At 44.4% G+C, this 14,587-nt stretch overlaps 1 protein-coding gene across 1 annotated transcript in view; it reads right to left on the reverse strand.

Annotated features, from left to right (window-relative positions):
• CAMK1D (calcium/calmodulin-dependent protein kinase ID) overlaps nt 1-14,587 on the reverse strand; it is a 136,139-nt gene that overhangs the window by 10,934 nt on the left and 110,618 nt on the right. Inside the window, exons 7-8 of the mRNA XM_010001290.1 lie at nt 11,279-11,391; nt 9,456-9,534 (exon numbers count right to left, since the gene is read on the reverse strand). Of these exons, the coding sequence (XP_009999592.1) occupies nt 9,456-9,534; nt 11,279-11,391 (192 nt within the window). The remainder of the gene's footprint in view (nt 1-9,455; nt 9,535-11,278; nt 11,392-14,587) is intronic.

Genomic DNA, 14,587 nt, shown 5'->3' on the forward strand with positions numbered 1-14,587 from the left:
TTCCTGCTGGCAACACTCATCCAAGAAGTGAAAGAGACGAGAGCAACTACTTACTCTTGGGAGTAAGGTGAGAGACAGAACCCCCTCTCCCAAGAGTGGAGAGGCACAGATCCCATCCTCTTGCAGCTGAGCTAATCTGTATCTGTAGTTATTCAAGGGTACTAGAGCCAGCAGGATTGTGGGCAGGACAGGGCAGGGTTCCCACTCAGGGTAGCCCACTTTCAACTGAGAAGGGCACTTGGCTGACTGTCACTGCCACATCACCTCTATCTCAAGCAGACAGAAGAACTAGTACCACAAGCAAAACATGGCTTCCAAATGGCACCTGACATCCTGTGCTGTTTACGGAGAAGACGAGGTGTTTGACTTAAAACAGAAAGATCTTCAGATCTTCCTCTAAAAAGAATTCTTTCTGATCACTTCTCCCACTGACAGGGAGGCACGTTGGTCTGGGTTTCCCACTAGGGCCAGGCAGCTGAAAGGTTGGTGAGGCAGCATCCAGGTTAAGCATCATGTTCACTGTTCCATCCTCTGTCTCAGAGGCCCAGCACAGACCCTGATAGATCCCATGCAGTGTGTGCTCCCAGATGCACACAGAGCTCACCTGGCCTTGCATCCACCATACAGTGCACCTTCTGTACTTCCCTAGCATGAGATCACCATGTGAAGTATCTCCTACAGCTTTACCACAGCCACACCTACATGACCCAAATGACACGACACAGAGCATCCCTGACTGCTTCCAGGTCACTTCACAAGAGATGACCCAGCAGCTTGAGAAGACTCCAGCTGTTTTGCCTGCCCTGTGCACCCTGTTAGCTGAGGTGCACATGTGCGTGCAGATTTGTGCCCACTCTCCTTGCACTCACTCAGCCTTTCGGTGCAGACAGGTCCTACGGTCACTCCAAAAGGTCATGAGCACTCTGCTCTGTCCAAGGACACCCCCTTGGTGAAGGCAAGTGTCCTCAACTTGTGCCAGCTGGGAACACTGACCGTCATAATACAGATCTGCAGAAGAAAACCAAGCTGGACACTTAATATGTGGACAACTACCAGCCAAAGTGTCCATTCAGTAACTGATCAAAAAGACCAATCTGCAGAGAGACAATTCACTTTCATTTGCAAAGAACATTTTCTTTCCAAAGCTAACAACACATTTCGCTTCACAAACAAGTATGTTAACAAGCTGTATGAGCACAGATCACGTTTCCCACTTGTCAAATTTTGTTTTGGAAACGTGGGCAGAATGAGTTCTTGGAGCACGATACCCTTGCCAGCTCTTCCAGAAGACCCTTCCTGGCAGCCTCCACAAGGACTTACAAATGCATTTTTGCTATATGAAACTTCTCATTGGGCGTGTAGCTCAGACACATTCTTTTGAGTTTAAGGATGATTTTCTGAAATGCTGGTGGTTTCAGTAAGAAACTGCGGGTACCAACAATTCACAAACTGTCCTCTGCCACCACTAACTCTATGTTCACTATGCAATTCTGGTAATTCCAGAAAAATAATCTTGGTATTTGGGTGTTTCCCAAACAGGCAGAATAGTACTTGTTTATTGAATAAGGGGATGGTCAGACACTCCATGAAGCCCCCAGAACCCACAGTGATGACAACTAGCCTACATCTAAGGTTTCTTCAGCAGTATTAGCACCTTCCAGATGTTAGTTTTCAATCAGAGCAAAAAGTAACAGTGCTGGAGCTAATTTAGTGCAGCAGGATCTTTTCAAACACATGCTGGTGTGACGAATGGTGTGGCCCAAAATGCAGCCCTGGCTGCCAAAGCTGGGCATGGGATCATTCTCCCAGTCACTGCTGAAGAACTATTCTGTTAAGGGTGCAATGCTGTAACATGAGGACTCTGCTTTTATGCCCTACTTTGCCTTGGAGAATCTTCAGGCTTTTATAAAATACTCATGGCTCTGTGTTTATAGCATAGTTAACATCCACTTGCTGTTGGTGTTTTGTTGGAGATGTGGTGGTTTAAGGACACAGGAAAGGGAGGCAGGGATGAACAGACAGAAGTCATATCATATACAATCAACTGCTAGAGTCTGAAAAATGAAAATACCTGAGGTGGGTATCATGAGCATCATCACATCCATACTGAATGCATTTAATAATGAACTTCAGCTCCCATGCTGAGAAGACAATGCATTAAATTTAACAAAGATAATGGGTTCAGACTGTGTTATGATTGTCCTTCCACCATTCCCTAACTCTCCAAATCCACAGGCTATAAATCATCTTGCGTTTCCTTTTAGGACACAAATAGCACCTTAGCATCTTTCTTCCTCCCTTTCCTGCCCAAAATATACCCTTCTCCTACAGGAATCAGCTCAGCTGTGAAACAACCATTTTTTGTTTCAGAGCTGATGAAACTGATGCATATCTAGTCCAACCCTGAATAACAGTTCTTGGCTTTTGTCACTGTTTGACTCAGGTCTGACAACAACGCTCTCAATCCCCTCCCCCTCCCACCCAGGTAGGGAAGGAGGGAGAGAAAAAGAGAGAGACTTGGCTGGATTGAAAACTAAACTACACAGCTTTAATTAAACACTAATAAATGATATAAGAAAATATATACAATTATATGCAAATATGTTCAGGTATGGGCAAAAGCTTCTTGCTTCCTCCCACTCCCAGCCAACTCCCACAGCATCCCCTGAGATTAAGACAGTCCCCAGGAATCCTGGAGATGCTGCTGGAGAAAAGCACAGAATGATGACAGTCAGGAGAGCTCAGACCTAAGGGTCGACGGTGGTGGATGAACAGAGTCCTCTCTGGACGCCGGCCATGGACGGAAGAGAAGGGAAGAAGAAGAAGGAAGGAAGTTGTCTTCTGTGATCTCTGACCTTCCTCTGAGCTTATGTAGATACATGGAATGGAGTATCTCTGGCCAGTTTTGCTGTCTGTCTAACTCAGCCTCCTACAGGGGGGTCACAGATCTCCCCATAGTGTCTGAGCCGGCAGAGCAAAGCTGCGACCTTGGAGACCCAGCAGTTAGAAAAACATTCCAGTGTCTTATCATTTTTAGTTAGAACACACTGGTGCTAGTTAAAAGAAAGTTTACTGAAGGGGAAAAAAAAAAAAAAATCAGTAAAAGGAAAATTGGCTTAATCCTGGCTCAAACCAGGACTTTGAAATTAACTATGTGAAGCTTCTTTTTACCAACTATATCAGTTGGCCCAGTAGATGATGTCACTTCTACCTACCACACATATAAAGAAAATGAAAGAGATTATTAGAATAATACATGATCTGCTATCATGCTGAGCATCACCCAGAACCAAGCAAGGACTTCTAAGCCTAACAGGAATCTGGCTTTTATCTCAGGATCCCCGTTTTGCAGCACCTGAAAGCAGCTACATCCTGACAATTGTTTGGGAAACTCCGGGTTGAAGCTGTTCTTACATTCAGTTGTAAATATCTAAGTGTCTCAACACACAGAATTGGATACCAAGGTCCATAATCTGATGACATTTCACAAATGCTTCCACTGAAGCTAAGAAGGATATTTCTTATGAATAGTCATAAGAAATCTGACCCTGCACATGCTCAAATGTTATTAATAGTATCTAATTTATTTTAGCTGTATCTCTGGGTTCAAAGCTACCACAGCAAATTATCCAGCCACAGCACTTCCAAGCTTTGAGTGGAAACCCCAACAAAGACAAAACCATTACATTTCCTTTTGGATGGGTCTTTGTTAGTGCACTGCAAGCACACATCTCCTGCATCCTCCCTGCCCACAGTGGTAGGCAGCACCTTTGAATCTAGTGCTATTTTTTGAACCTTCATATTGAAGGCAGCCAACTCAAATGCTGTGCTGGCCAAACAGTGCTTGGAAATATTCTTGAGTATGACGACAGAAAACATGGAGATAGCTGTAAGGGATAATGGTGAAGGGTCATAACTCTCCTATACATAGACACAGGCACACACATATATAAACACACATGCATGTATGTGTATAAATGTACACACACACACACTGTACCAGTGATGCTCCAAAATAGAGTGCAGGGATGAACTCAACAACAGTTTGATTTAATGTTGTAAACACCAGCAGTTCCCTTCAGGGAGCCATTTTCACAATTCAAACAACATTGTCTGAGAACTCAGATCTTTGTAAACCATGTCCTTTCCCTGGATGGAAATTATTGTCTGGCTTGTGCTCTCTGGTGCATAATAAACACTGAGGGTCATGGGCACAACTGCAGAGGTTCAGTCCCTGCCAAGGTCATGCAATCCCTCAGTGCAGGCAGGGATGGACGCTGGCATGTCCCAAGTATCTGTTCTCCCTCTCTCTAAGCAGTGGGGAAAGGTGAGGGCCACACTTGCAGCCAGGGACATGGGTGTAATTTAGGTGCCACAGCTCCCTTTCCCCCCACAGAGTCTACAGAGGGAGGTGATACACACATCACCCTTCATTGGCACATCCCAGCCTGCTGTTAATGCTGTAACCTGCTCCAGCTCACAGATCTAAACCACATTTAAGGTCACTTGGGCAATGCGTGACAGAGCAAATAAAATTCCTGCATGCCTTTCAATCCTATACTAGCTTCCTAATTGTTGGACTTTCTCTTCTCCCTCTGAGAGCTGTTTGCTTTTCCTCTGACTGAGCCTGGAGGATGAATCTGGGGCTGCAAGACCCAGCCCAACCTGATGAGGAGAGTAGTATGGTCCCACAGCTGGAAATAAACCAGGACCTCTGCTTTCTGCTGCTCACCCTAAATCACTGCAGCCTGAGCCACTGCCCTGAACAGGATGTGGGTTCTGACATGGCAATATATTTAATAAACTTAATTGCTGTCATTAATACAAGCTAGGGAAACATTAAAATGCATCAAGCTGTGGCTAAATTACCCCACTCTTTAGTTACCATCATTTTCCACCTCCTTGTCAAACAGTCACAGTGGAACAACTAAACAGAACATTTCACCTTTGCAACACACTATAAACAGTGCAAACCTCAGTGAAAGATACACTATAAAGAACTTTTCCAATGGAAAGTATAGCCTGTATATTAAACTGGAGAAATCTGTAAAAATGGACAGATTGTACAGGCTGGGGTGTAACCATTATACCAGCAAGTCTTACATATTGTACTGTCTGAGCTACCACACTTCACTGCAATTATTAGCCTCCTTTCTGCCTTTTCTGCCAGCTCCAAGTTTAACATACTGTCCCCCTGCCAAGGCCATTTGATTATAAATAGCAAAACATCACGTAAGTGCAGGCATGTGGGGAGCAGATACAGCACAGAAAATGGGCCATTGGGAAGAAGTATTTACTTTTTTTAGGGTCTGATCCTGTACAAACATTTAGTCATGTGAATAGCTGGCAACTCTTGAGCAGTTTTCTCAAAATTCAAAAAGGATTATTAACCTTAAAGGCACAAATGTAATATCTTGCAAGATCCATTTCTTCCAAGCCTTGTTTGGAAGTTTTTAATAGAAACCTGGTAATTAAAACAACAGGTATATTTTGGAATCAGTTTGCTCTTCACAAACGTTACATATTGAAACAACAACATCTCATGGCCAGGTAGCCACCTCATGGACATTTTACTATTTTTATCCCAATCAGGTTATAATGTACCTGTTAAGTACTCAGGGTTTTATAGATATGTTCCTAATTTTTGGCTGATCCCAATGACCTGATTTCACAGGAAGAAGAAAAGGGAAAGCTGGAAAATGTCACTACACAGAGCCATCTCATCATGTGTACTAATTATCTATCATTTGCACAGCACCAGTGACTTAGGCAGATTTTCTGTGTTCAGCTGTGGAGACAAGGAGCCAAACCCTGCCCCTCACCCAAGTCAGTAGCAAAACTCATAAGTGGAATTTACATAAGTGAAATTGGGATTTTGCTTCATGTGAGCTATAGGGTTCAAAGATGGTTCTCCAGTGATGTTGCTTAACAGAACCAATCCTGCAGACAAAAATCCTCCTTTAATGGGTTGCCATTAAGGCCTTCTTGAAGTGTAAGCACACTGCAAGAGTGCATAATTTATGGGACCACCTGAAGCCTTCTCTGATCATCTCTTCTCCCTAAGCCAGTAGTCTTTCCTACCTCATTACTCTTGGTTACACACAGAGAGGACAACACTACGTAGATGCTGTGGAAGCTGAGGCTGCTGACAGATGCTTGCTGAGAAGTACAGACATATGGAAAGGTGGTACAGGATGCACCTTTATCTCCAACTGCTGCAACACTGAATGCAACCATGAGAGACAGCAGCTCAAGCCTGGACTTGCTGAAAGCTTAAACACATCCAGGCTAAGGAAATGACACAGATGACTATTGAGAGGAGAGCAGAGATCTCCTCCTCCACCATAAAATCCTTTCCCTCCATCAAAGGGGATGATGCCACTGTAGCAGATATAATGGCTAGAATGAGAAAAGAAGTGGTAAAAACCTCACTATTTCCTGGCACAAGCAATCTGGGTGGAAAATGCTTCTTGAGCAATAGCTTGGCAAAAGCAGATCCTACCACAAACTCTGAAGTAACAGATAATATCCGGGTGAGTAACCGTCATCATCCAAAAAGGCATTTTAGTAGCATTTATCACTACAGGATCCAAACCCTTACAAAAATCACTGCACCACTCTCCAGAGAGGTCAATAACTGCAGCATTTATGTTACAGGAACCTTTTCAGAGAGAGGAGGAGTGAGATGCTGATTTTTGCTTAAGAGCTCACTGGGGAGGACAGACGCAGATCTGAAGCCATATCTTTGGAAACCTCCATGCTTTGCTTTCACTGTCCTTCTGCTCTTTAATCCACTGGCATGTATTGTCTCTATGTCAAGGGAAGGTGGATTTGGGATGGGGTATGGAAACGTGGTGAATATTTTAACCCTCCCTACTGAGGTGCCATTTCCATGTCTGACATCTCAAAGGCTGAACCTGATTGGGAGGCAGCCCTGAAAATAAACCACTGCCTTGCAAAGTCAGCCTGCCAGAAGAAAACCCTCTGCCACACAAAAATGGGTGAAAAGCCTTTTGGGGAAGATTGATTTTAAATGGAAGATTGGATTATGGAGAAAATATAAAAAATGACAGAGCAGCCTGTGAGTTTCCATTGGCCACTGGCCATGACATGCAAAAGAAAAAATAAGCAAAGAAAAAAGGAATGAAAACACTTTTAATCGTTTTGTTCCTTTAGGAGGGCCCAGAAGCTGTGTGTCTTACAAGTGCCACGTTTCTTTTCTGCAGTCCAGCAACCAGCACAGACACAGCAGGGCCAAGAGCTGGATGCTTGTTTTGTGTATCTTGGATATAAGGCTTTGGAAAATCTGCCTCTGTGTTATACAAATGGTCACCTCACTCTCTGCTGGGAGTTGCATTCCCATTGTCTATTCTCTATTTCTAATACTGACTTTTGTATCTTGTTTAATTTCCTGAGGCTCAGGTCAGTATAATTTAGAAATGTACCCTTTTTTCATCTCATGAAAGCTGGATTTAATTTCCTAAATTTCCTTTTTTTTTGTCACACAGACAATGCAGTTATTGATGGGACACTGGAAAAAGGGCAGGCCCAGGTCCTGGCTTCTTCTCATCACTTGTTTGTATGAATGCCAGCCACTAATGCAGCTCATAACCAGCTGTAAAATATAACTCATTGGCACTGGCATGGAGGATGAAGAGCAAGAACTTTGCTTTTCTCAATGATTTACATTGCCTTCTGCATACCAAGCCTTTCCTATAATTTTTTAATTGCAAAGGCTGAGCTTCAATCTTATCTTCAGCCTAATTTGTAATCACAGCAACTGACACTCTGCAGTCAGACACTGGTACAGCATTCCCACTGTATTTCTACCACTTTTCTGGTCCTAACTGACTGAATGCCTTCATGAGTGCCCAACTGTTGATTAATGATGGGGGTAGTTCAGCAGTCTGTGTATTGGTAAAACTTCATCAGGAAGAAAGGTGGAATGGTAAAAGACTTTGGAAGGATTTAGTTTCCATGTAATCCCAGGACTGAGAGCACCAGTGAGATGAGATGAACTAGTTAAGAGTCAGAGAAAGGAGCATAAACCCCTTGAAACAAAACCAAACTGTTTGTTCTAGAGCTACAGCTGGAAGTTTTACCCTGCTTTGAAATTTAATTCAATTTTAGGTTTGGTACCAAGTTCTGTCCCTTCAGACCTAGAAAGGTCAAGGAGCGTGTCCAAAATCCACATGGGCTGAGGAAGCAGAGGGGACCAAAACCCTGCTCATAAAGCTCCCCAGCCACAGAGGGGTGCAGACTCCATTCTCTGAATGAATATTGCCAACTCCCAGCAGACGAAGAACTACCTTGAAACTCACTGACAACTTCTATGTCTGTGCTTTTCTTGCCATGTGTTTTATACCTCAGTACTCAGTGCTCATCCCTGGGCTCAAACTGCATCACTACGATGGCTTTGTGGTCAAGCTAGTTACGACACTGGCTCAGTGGTTTTTCTGAGGGGCTACAGATGTTAAGGAAAACTTTCTGTTCCCCTGCAAAATCATAGCCTGATGTTCTTATCTGGCTCATGCTCCATAAACTGCAAAAGGAAATTACCTTTGTGTTAAGTGTGATAGGAAAAAAACACAGCGTAATGCACACTTGGGGTGAGAATATTATCCCATTGTCTCCTTTCTGTGGTAGCTTTTATAACAACTAAAATGATATCTTGCTTAATATGTAATGATCCCTGCCTTAAAAGACTTCTGTTCAGAACGCCCTGGCAGGTGCAACTATAGTGTGGGGTGACACTCAGTCACTCAGAGTAGGTCAAAAGTATATGAGCCACTCTTGTTTCAGGTACATCACCCTTGGGTAACGTTGGTGAAGTCAGGCATGTGCAAAGGCACCATCTAATTAAAAGCACTTAACAGAAGTCTAAAGTATGAGCAGAGTCAGACTGGGTACTCTTCTGTAGTAACTGCAGACAGACAGCACTGCTACAGCCAATCCAGACTCAGCTGAGCCCTCTCTAGAGTTTCCTGTCTCTTCCGTTCAACAAGAGGGTAAACTGCATGTGCAACCAGGTCCTTACTGCACTATCATCTATGAAGCCCTCATGAAGACTTCCTACTTCATGAGGGAGCTCTCAAGTGCTCTGATATTAACTTGGTGAGGACCTCATGCAGAAAGCTACCCAGCTTTCTGCACACCTGCAGAATTTGACCTTTTGCCCTCAAATATAGTTTCTGTGTTCAATAACTTTGGCATATCCCACTGCTGCACCAGAGTCAACACACACAGATCATAATCTCCCCAAGGCCTTACACAGACACCCAATCAGTTGGCGCATGAGTGGATTTCCACAAAAATCTGGAGGACAAAGATGGGAGGATGTAAGAATAAGAGCACAGAGTTATTTAGCAGAGGTTATTATACAATGTGAGAGGAGAACTACTTCCACCCATCAATGCAAAATGATGTTCCCTGTCCCAGGGGTGACTGCTGCTCACCAAGGGTGCCTTGCTGCTTGCTCACAGGTGTATCTTTTGTTAGGGTCCTTCTCCATCAAATTCCGAATGAAGTCTTTAGCTGCAAAAAAAATATATATCACAACACAATTGAGACAATAATTCAAAGCAATGGGGTTAATGTTCAGTTCTGCTGCAGGACTGTCAGCCAACAGCATTGACTAGGCTACCAAGTGCCATCTGCCCACAGCACCAGAAAATGGCCCTGGGTCATTTGGAATTTATTAGTATAGATATAACCAAAGTGACTTAGGACTAAATTCAGGCTATTTAGCATTTAGATAAAAGCTAAAAGAATCTACTCCTGCAAGCACAGTTAGGAGTTGGACGGATAATTTAGAGTTGGTAGATTCCAAGCTTGCCAGCTCCCAGCTCCTGGGTGAGCCAAGTGCCTCTGATGACCCTACGGGTCTGAATATGGCCACATATGCAGGTAAACTGGGTGAGAAAGGAAAGGAGGAGGTCAAATGCCACAGTAGGAGGAGCTTCTCATTGCTAACTCCAAGCAATCACACATATGGACAGCTGTGAGGACACACAGGGTATTTAAAAATAAGTTACTGAGGAAAATGGACTCCCTTGGGCATGAGGTAGTGTGTTTTTAATCAAGTCTATAATGGAGAAAAGGGAGATTGCAGCATGGCCTGTATCCAGTAGCTTCAGGAAAGAGTAGCTGAAGGAGCCACAGCAAAGCCAAATATGGCAGGAAAATCTTTGTGCTGATTTAGGTGATGGACTTTACCCCCAAAATGCAAAGAGGTCTGCCAACAGACCTTCATATTTTCTCAGAAAACCAGTATGGGCTTAAAAAATACTTCTCATCACATATATCTTCAAGCAATCCATCAAAATGATATCTGGACTGCAGATGTAAGCAGCATGAAATATTGTTCTATGCAGAGATAACAGGATATATGATCATCCTTAAAATAAAACACTTCTTTTCATATCTCTCCTGCCTTCATCAGTAGTACTAATGAATCCGAAAACTACATTTCTAAGGGTATTCTTGTCTGATGAAATGTTCCTAAATTTCTTTTCTTCTCCTACATGAAATGGCAGATGTTCTCCTAGGTTGGGCAGAGCAAGGGCACTGAGCTTGTATGACTCCTTGGAGAACACAAAGCATGTCAGTGGCACATGCATGGCAGTGCTGAACATGCCCCTGCTGTCACCTCCTGCCCCCCATGCTGGCAGAGCAGGAGCTGTGCTGGAGCTGGAGCCTTTAGGCACATTTACCTGTAAGAGGGTTGTGTACCTACCTTGCTGCCAGGCTGAGGAGAGCTATGGATTGAATGTGCCCTGCACTGGGTGGGGAACTGGGTGAGCATGTGGGCAGCTTTCTGGATCTGACCACGTGGACAGTCCTCCTAGCTTCTGAGTCTGTTTGCCTGCCTCATTTGGAAGCAATTAATTCCTGCAACAGACACTGCAGACTCACTTTGGACCTGAGGTGCAGTTTCAACAACAGCCAAACTAATTTTCCGTTTCATTTTTTAATGACACATAAACCATCTGCATTGTATTTGGATATGATGGAGAAATGAAACTGCTTTGTCTTCTTGGGACTGTCTTCTTCTGTCTTCATCTTGTGTTCCAGCATTTCAGTGCTTTGGGTGTGACTGGACAAAATGGTGCTTAATTTGTTGAAATTACATCTCGTAACTATTTGAGCTGAAAGAAATGCAGGTTCCCAATGGTTTTCCATGGAAAGGAGCTCTGCACGTGACAGGCTTTCTCCCACTCAGAGGAGGAGATCTGCAACAGGCATGGTTGGTGCAACTGCATGAGCAGAGGCTTCTTACCAGACTCGGAGATGTCATCCCAATACGGAGAGTCAAACTCATACTCTGCCTTAAGGATCTGCTCGAAGAGTTTGGAGTCGTTTTCATCATAGAAAGGAGGATACCCACAGAGCCTAATGGGGAAGAAGAAAAGAGACACGTGACCCTTGGACCTATCTCTGCCAAGAAGGTGTGAAAGAGGGAGGGAGAAGAAAAAAAATGTCTCCTTTAATACTTTCCCTATTAAGTTTCCAAGCAGGCAAGCGCTGCTGTGAGAGAAGTTTGTTCAGGGACATGTAAATCCACTTGTGAAGACTGGCACTGTCTTGGACAAAGAGGAATTCTGCAAGGACACCTAGTGTAGTTGATCCTACACCAACTCATGCAGATCTCTTGACCTGCCTCTGCTTGTTTTTGGGTGTTTAGCCAGAGGAATAGCTTTATTACACAGCTGTGACCCCTTCCACCCTCTTCTATACATGCGGTAAGAGGAGTTTTCATGGACTACATCCTACAGCCACAGAGCACCAGTCCTTGTCATCCCTCAGCACAACCATTCCTCATCCAAGAGTCTTCTCCACAGCAGCTTCCGTGCTATGGTTCTCCTGGATTGTTCTCACCCAACACCTTACAGAAGCCACCTACACCAGTTTTAGTCTCTCCCACATGGTGGAGAGGCAGAGCTGTGGCTCAGCAGATGTAGGGGCACAGCAAAGCCCCAGGAACTGGAAACACAGAAGAGGTGGTGACACCTATCCAGCTACCTGCATGGCATCAGGATGGGCTTTGAGCACAACCTGTGGTCTCTATATTGTGCAAGAGACCGTGGCTGTACAGGAAGCCTTGTACAACTGGGCAGCCACTGGCAACCTGCAGGGTCCTCTTCTCCAGCACAACCCGGAGGAAGAGCTGGTGCAAAGCAGGACAAGGAGCCCCACAGAGGGTGCCTCCACGGGATGTGTCTGCAGCTTGTGCCATGCCCTGTGTCCCCAGGCACAAGGAAGAGGATGCCTGGGAGTCATTCTACCTCTGCAGCAGAGCCTGCACAGCCTGCACGTGGACCTGCTGCCGTTGTGGCAACACACAGAGAGCTTCTCCTTTTCTGTCTTCTGCAAATGATTTTGCTGCCCACATCTAATTGTCTACCTTGCCTAAAGAAAACAACAGTCCTGTCCTGATTTTTAGTATTTACAATCAGACTTTTCAGAAAAGCTAGCCCCAGGACAAGAAGGACATTGAACATTACTTGCCTAGTTTAAGCTAAAACCCTCAGCACCCTCCCAGTGCTGCAGCCAGGAGGATAGTCCCTCTAGAGGGGCAGGGCTCCTCCAGCCCTGCAGACATGGGAGAGCCACATTCAGCCCTGAGTTAAACAAAAGCAGTGATAAAACTCATGTGTCAGAAATCCCTCCCATCCAGCCAATGCTACATGCAGTAGACTGTCTCTCTCTGTGCAAACATGCCTGCAGAGATATGTCTTTTTCAAGTTTTAATAGCAATGTCACAAAGTGCCAGATTTGCCTCTGAGGCTGGTTCAAGGTTTTAGCAAACCCATCCTGCTCACAGTTAAGGAAGCCTTTCTGCCTCTTGTCTTGTACAGCCTGGGGAAAAGGAGGCTGAGGGGAGACCTTCTCACTCTCTACAACTACCTGAAAGGAGGTAGCAGTGAGGTGGGGGTTGGTGTCTTCTCCCAAAATAACAAGTGACAGGATGAGAGGAAATGACCTCAAGCTGCACCAGGGAAAGTTTAGATTGGGTATTAGGAAAAATTGCTTTACCAAAAGGGTTGTCAAACACTGGGACAGGCTGCCCAGGAAGGTGATTGAATCACCATTCCTGAAGGTGTTTAAAAGATGTGTAGATGTGGTGCTGAGGAACATGGAACACTGTAGAGTTAGTTAATGGTCAGACTGGATGATCTTAAAGGTTCTTTCCAACCAGAACAAGTCTGTGATTCTGTGTGATTCTGTATAGAGATGACACATTTTTTTCTCTTATCTCTAGTGTATAGTGGAAATTATTCTTTCACATACTTTGCCAATATTGAAACGATCCTTTTTTTCCTGCAGTTTTCTCAAACTTTGAGTCAAGCAGCCTCAATAAAGTATTTAACTGGGGAGAGGCAGCCATTATAAACAGGCTCAAGATCTGGCTGAAACACTACACTGTAACAACAACAGAGCAAGGAGGAGGGAGGAATTGTAAGAAATTAAATACTCAAGATATTTATAACCCAAAGACAGGCAGCTGCCCTGGAGGTTATTTGAACCAGCTCAGCACTTGAGGGTGAAAGGAGCAATGTTTTGTTAGCTCCAAAGAGCCAGTGTGCTTGATAAATAATTTAAATGCTGAGTGAGATGTTGATCTGCATCAGTTCCACATTGACCTGGAAGAACTCTACTGAAATGTGCAGCATTATAATGAATCACTGTGCTTCAACTGAATCTGAAATCTCCTCTTTTATCTTGCAAAGCAGCTGAGCCAGTCCTCACCTGTGTCCCACTGGATGATGGACATTCTCAAGAGCAAGTAAGATAAACTCATGGCAGGCAAGTAGGACTGCACACCTACTGAATGGGCACCCTCTTGTGTGTGGGGCTCAATGCAGCAACTCCTACGTGAAACCCAGTGGTGGAAGCTGCATCTGAGAAGAGCCATTAAAGACAGTGCATAACAAAAGCTAAAAAGCCTCCATGCACCTGGATAAGGAAAAACAACTGGCAACCTAACACAGAAACTGGATCCACAGCCAGGATCCAACTCTACAGGTATCTGTGAAGAACATTTATGTAACTTGCTTAAATACACATTTATATAACTGGTGCCTCTCCTGCAGGGAAAGGCTGAGACAGCTGGGGTTGTTCAACCTGGAGAAAAGAAGGCTCTGGGGAGATCTCATAGTAGCCTTCCAGTACCTGAAGGGGCTACAGGAAAGCTGGGGAGGGGCTTTTGACAAGGACATGGAGTGACAGGACAAGGGAGAATGGTTTTAAACTGAGAGATTAGATATTAGGAGGAAATTATTTAGTGTAAGGGTTGTGAGACACTGGAACAGAATTCCCAAGGAAGTTGTGGATGCCCCAACCCTGGTAGTGTTCAAGGCCAGGTCAGACGAGGCTTTGAGCAACCCCATCTAGATGGATGTGTCCCTGCCCATGGCAGGGCAATGGAAATAGATGATCTTTAAGGTCCTGTCCAACCCAAACCATTCTGTGATTCTGTGATTCTACTTAACTTCACAAATATCAGCACCTGCGTCCCATGGTCTTGTGGGGGGAATGTACACAAATTGATCTTCACCTTCCTCTTTTGTCACAACCCTCAAGATTT

The sequence above is a fragment of the Chaetura pelagica genome, unplaced genomic scaffold (assembly GCF_000747805.2).
Source record: "Chaetura pelagica isolate M959 unplaced genomic scaffold, ChaPel_1.0 scaffold66, whole genome shotgun sequence".
NCBI classification, from domain to species: Eukaryota; Metazoa; Chordata; class Aves; order Apodiformes; family Apodidae; genus Chaetura; species Chaetura pelagica.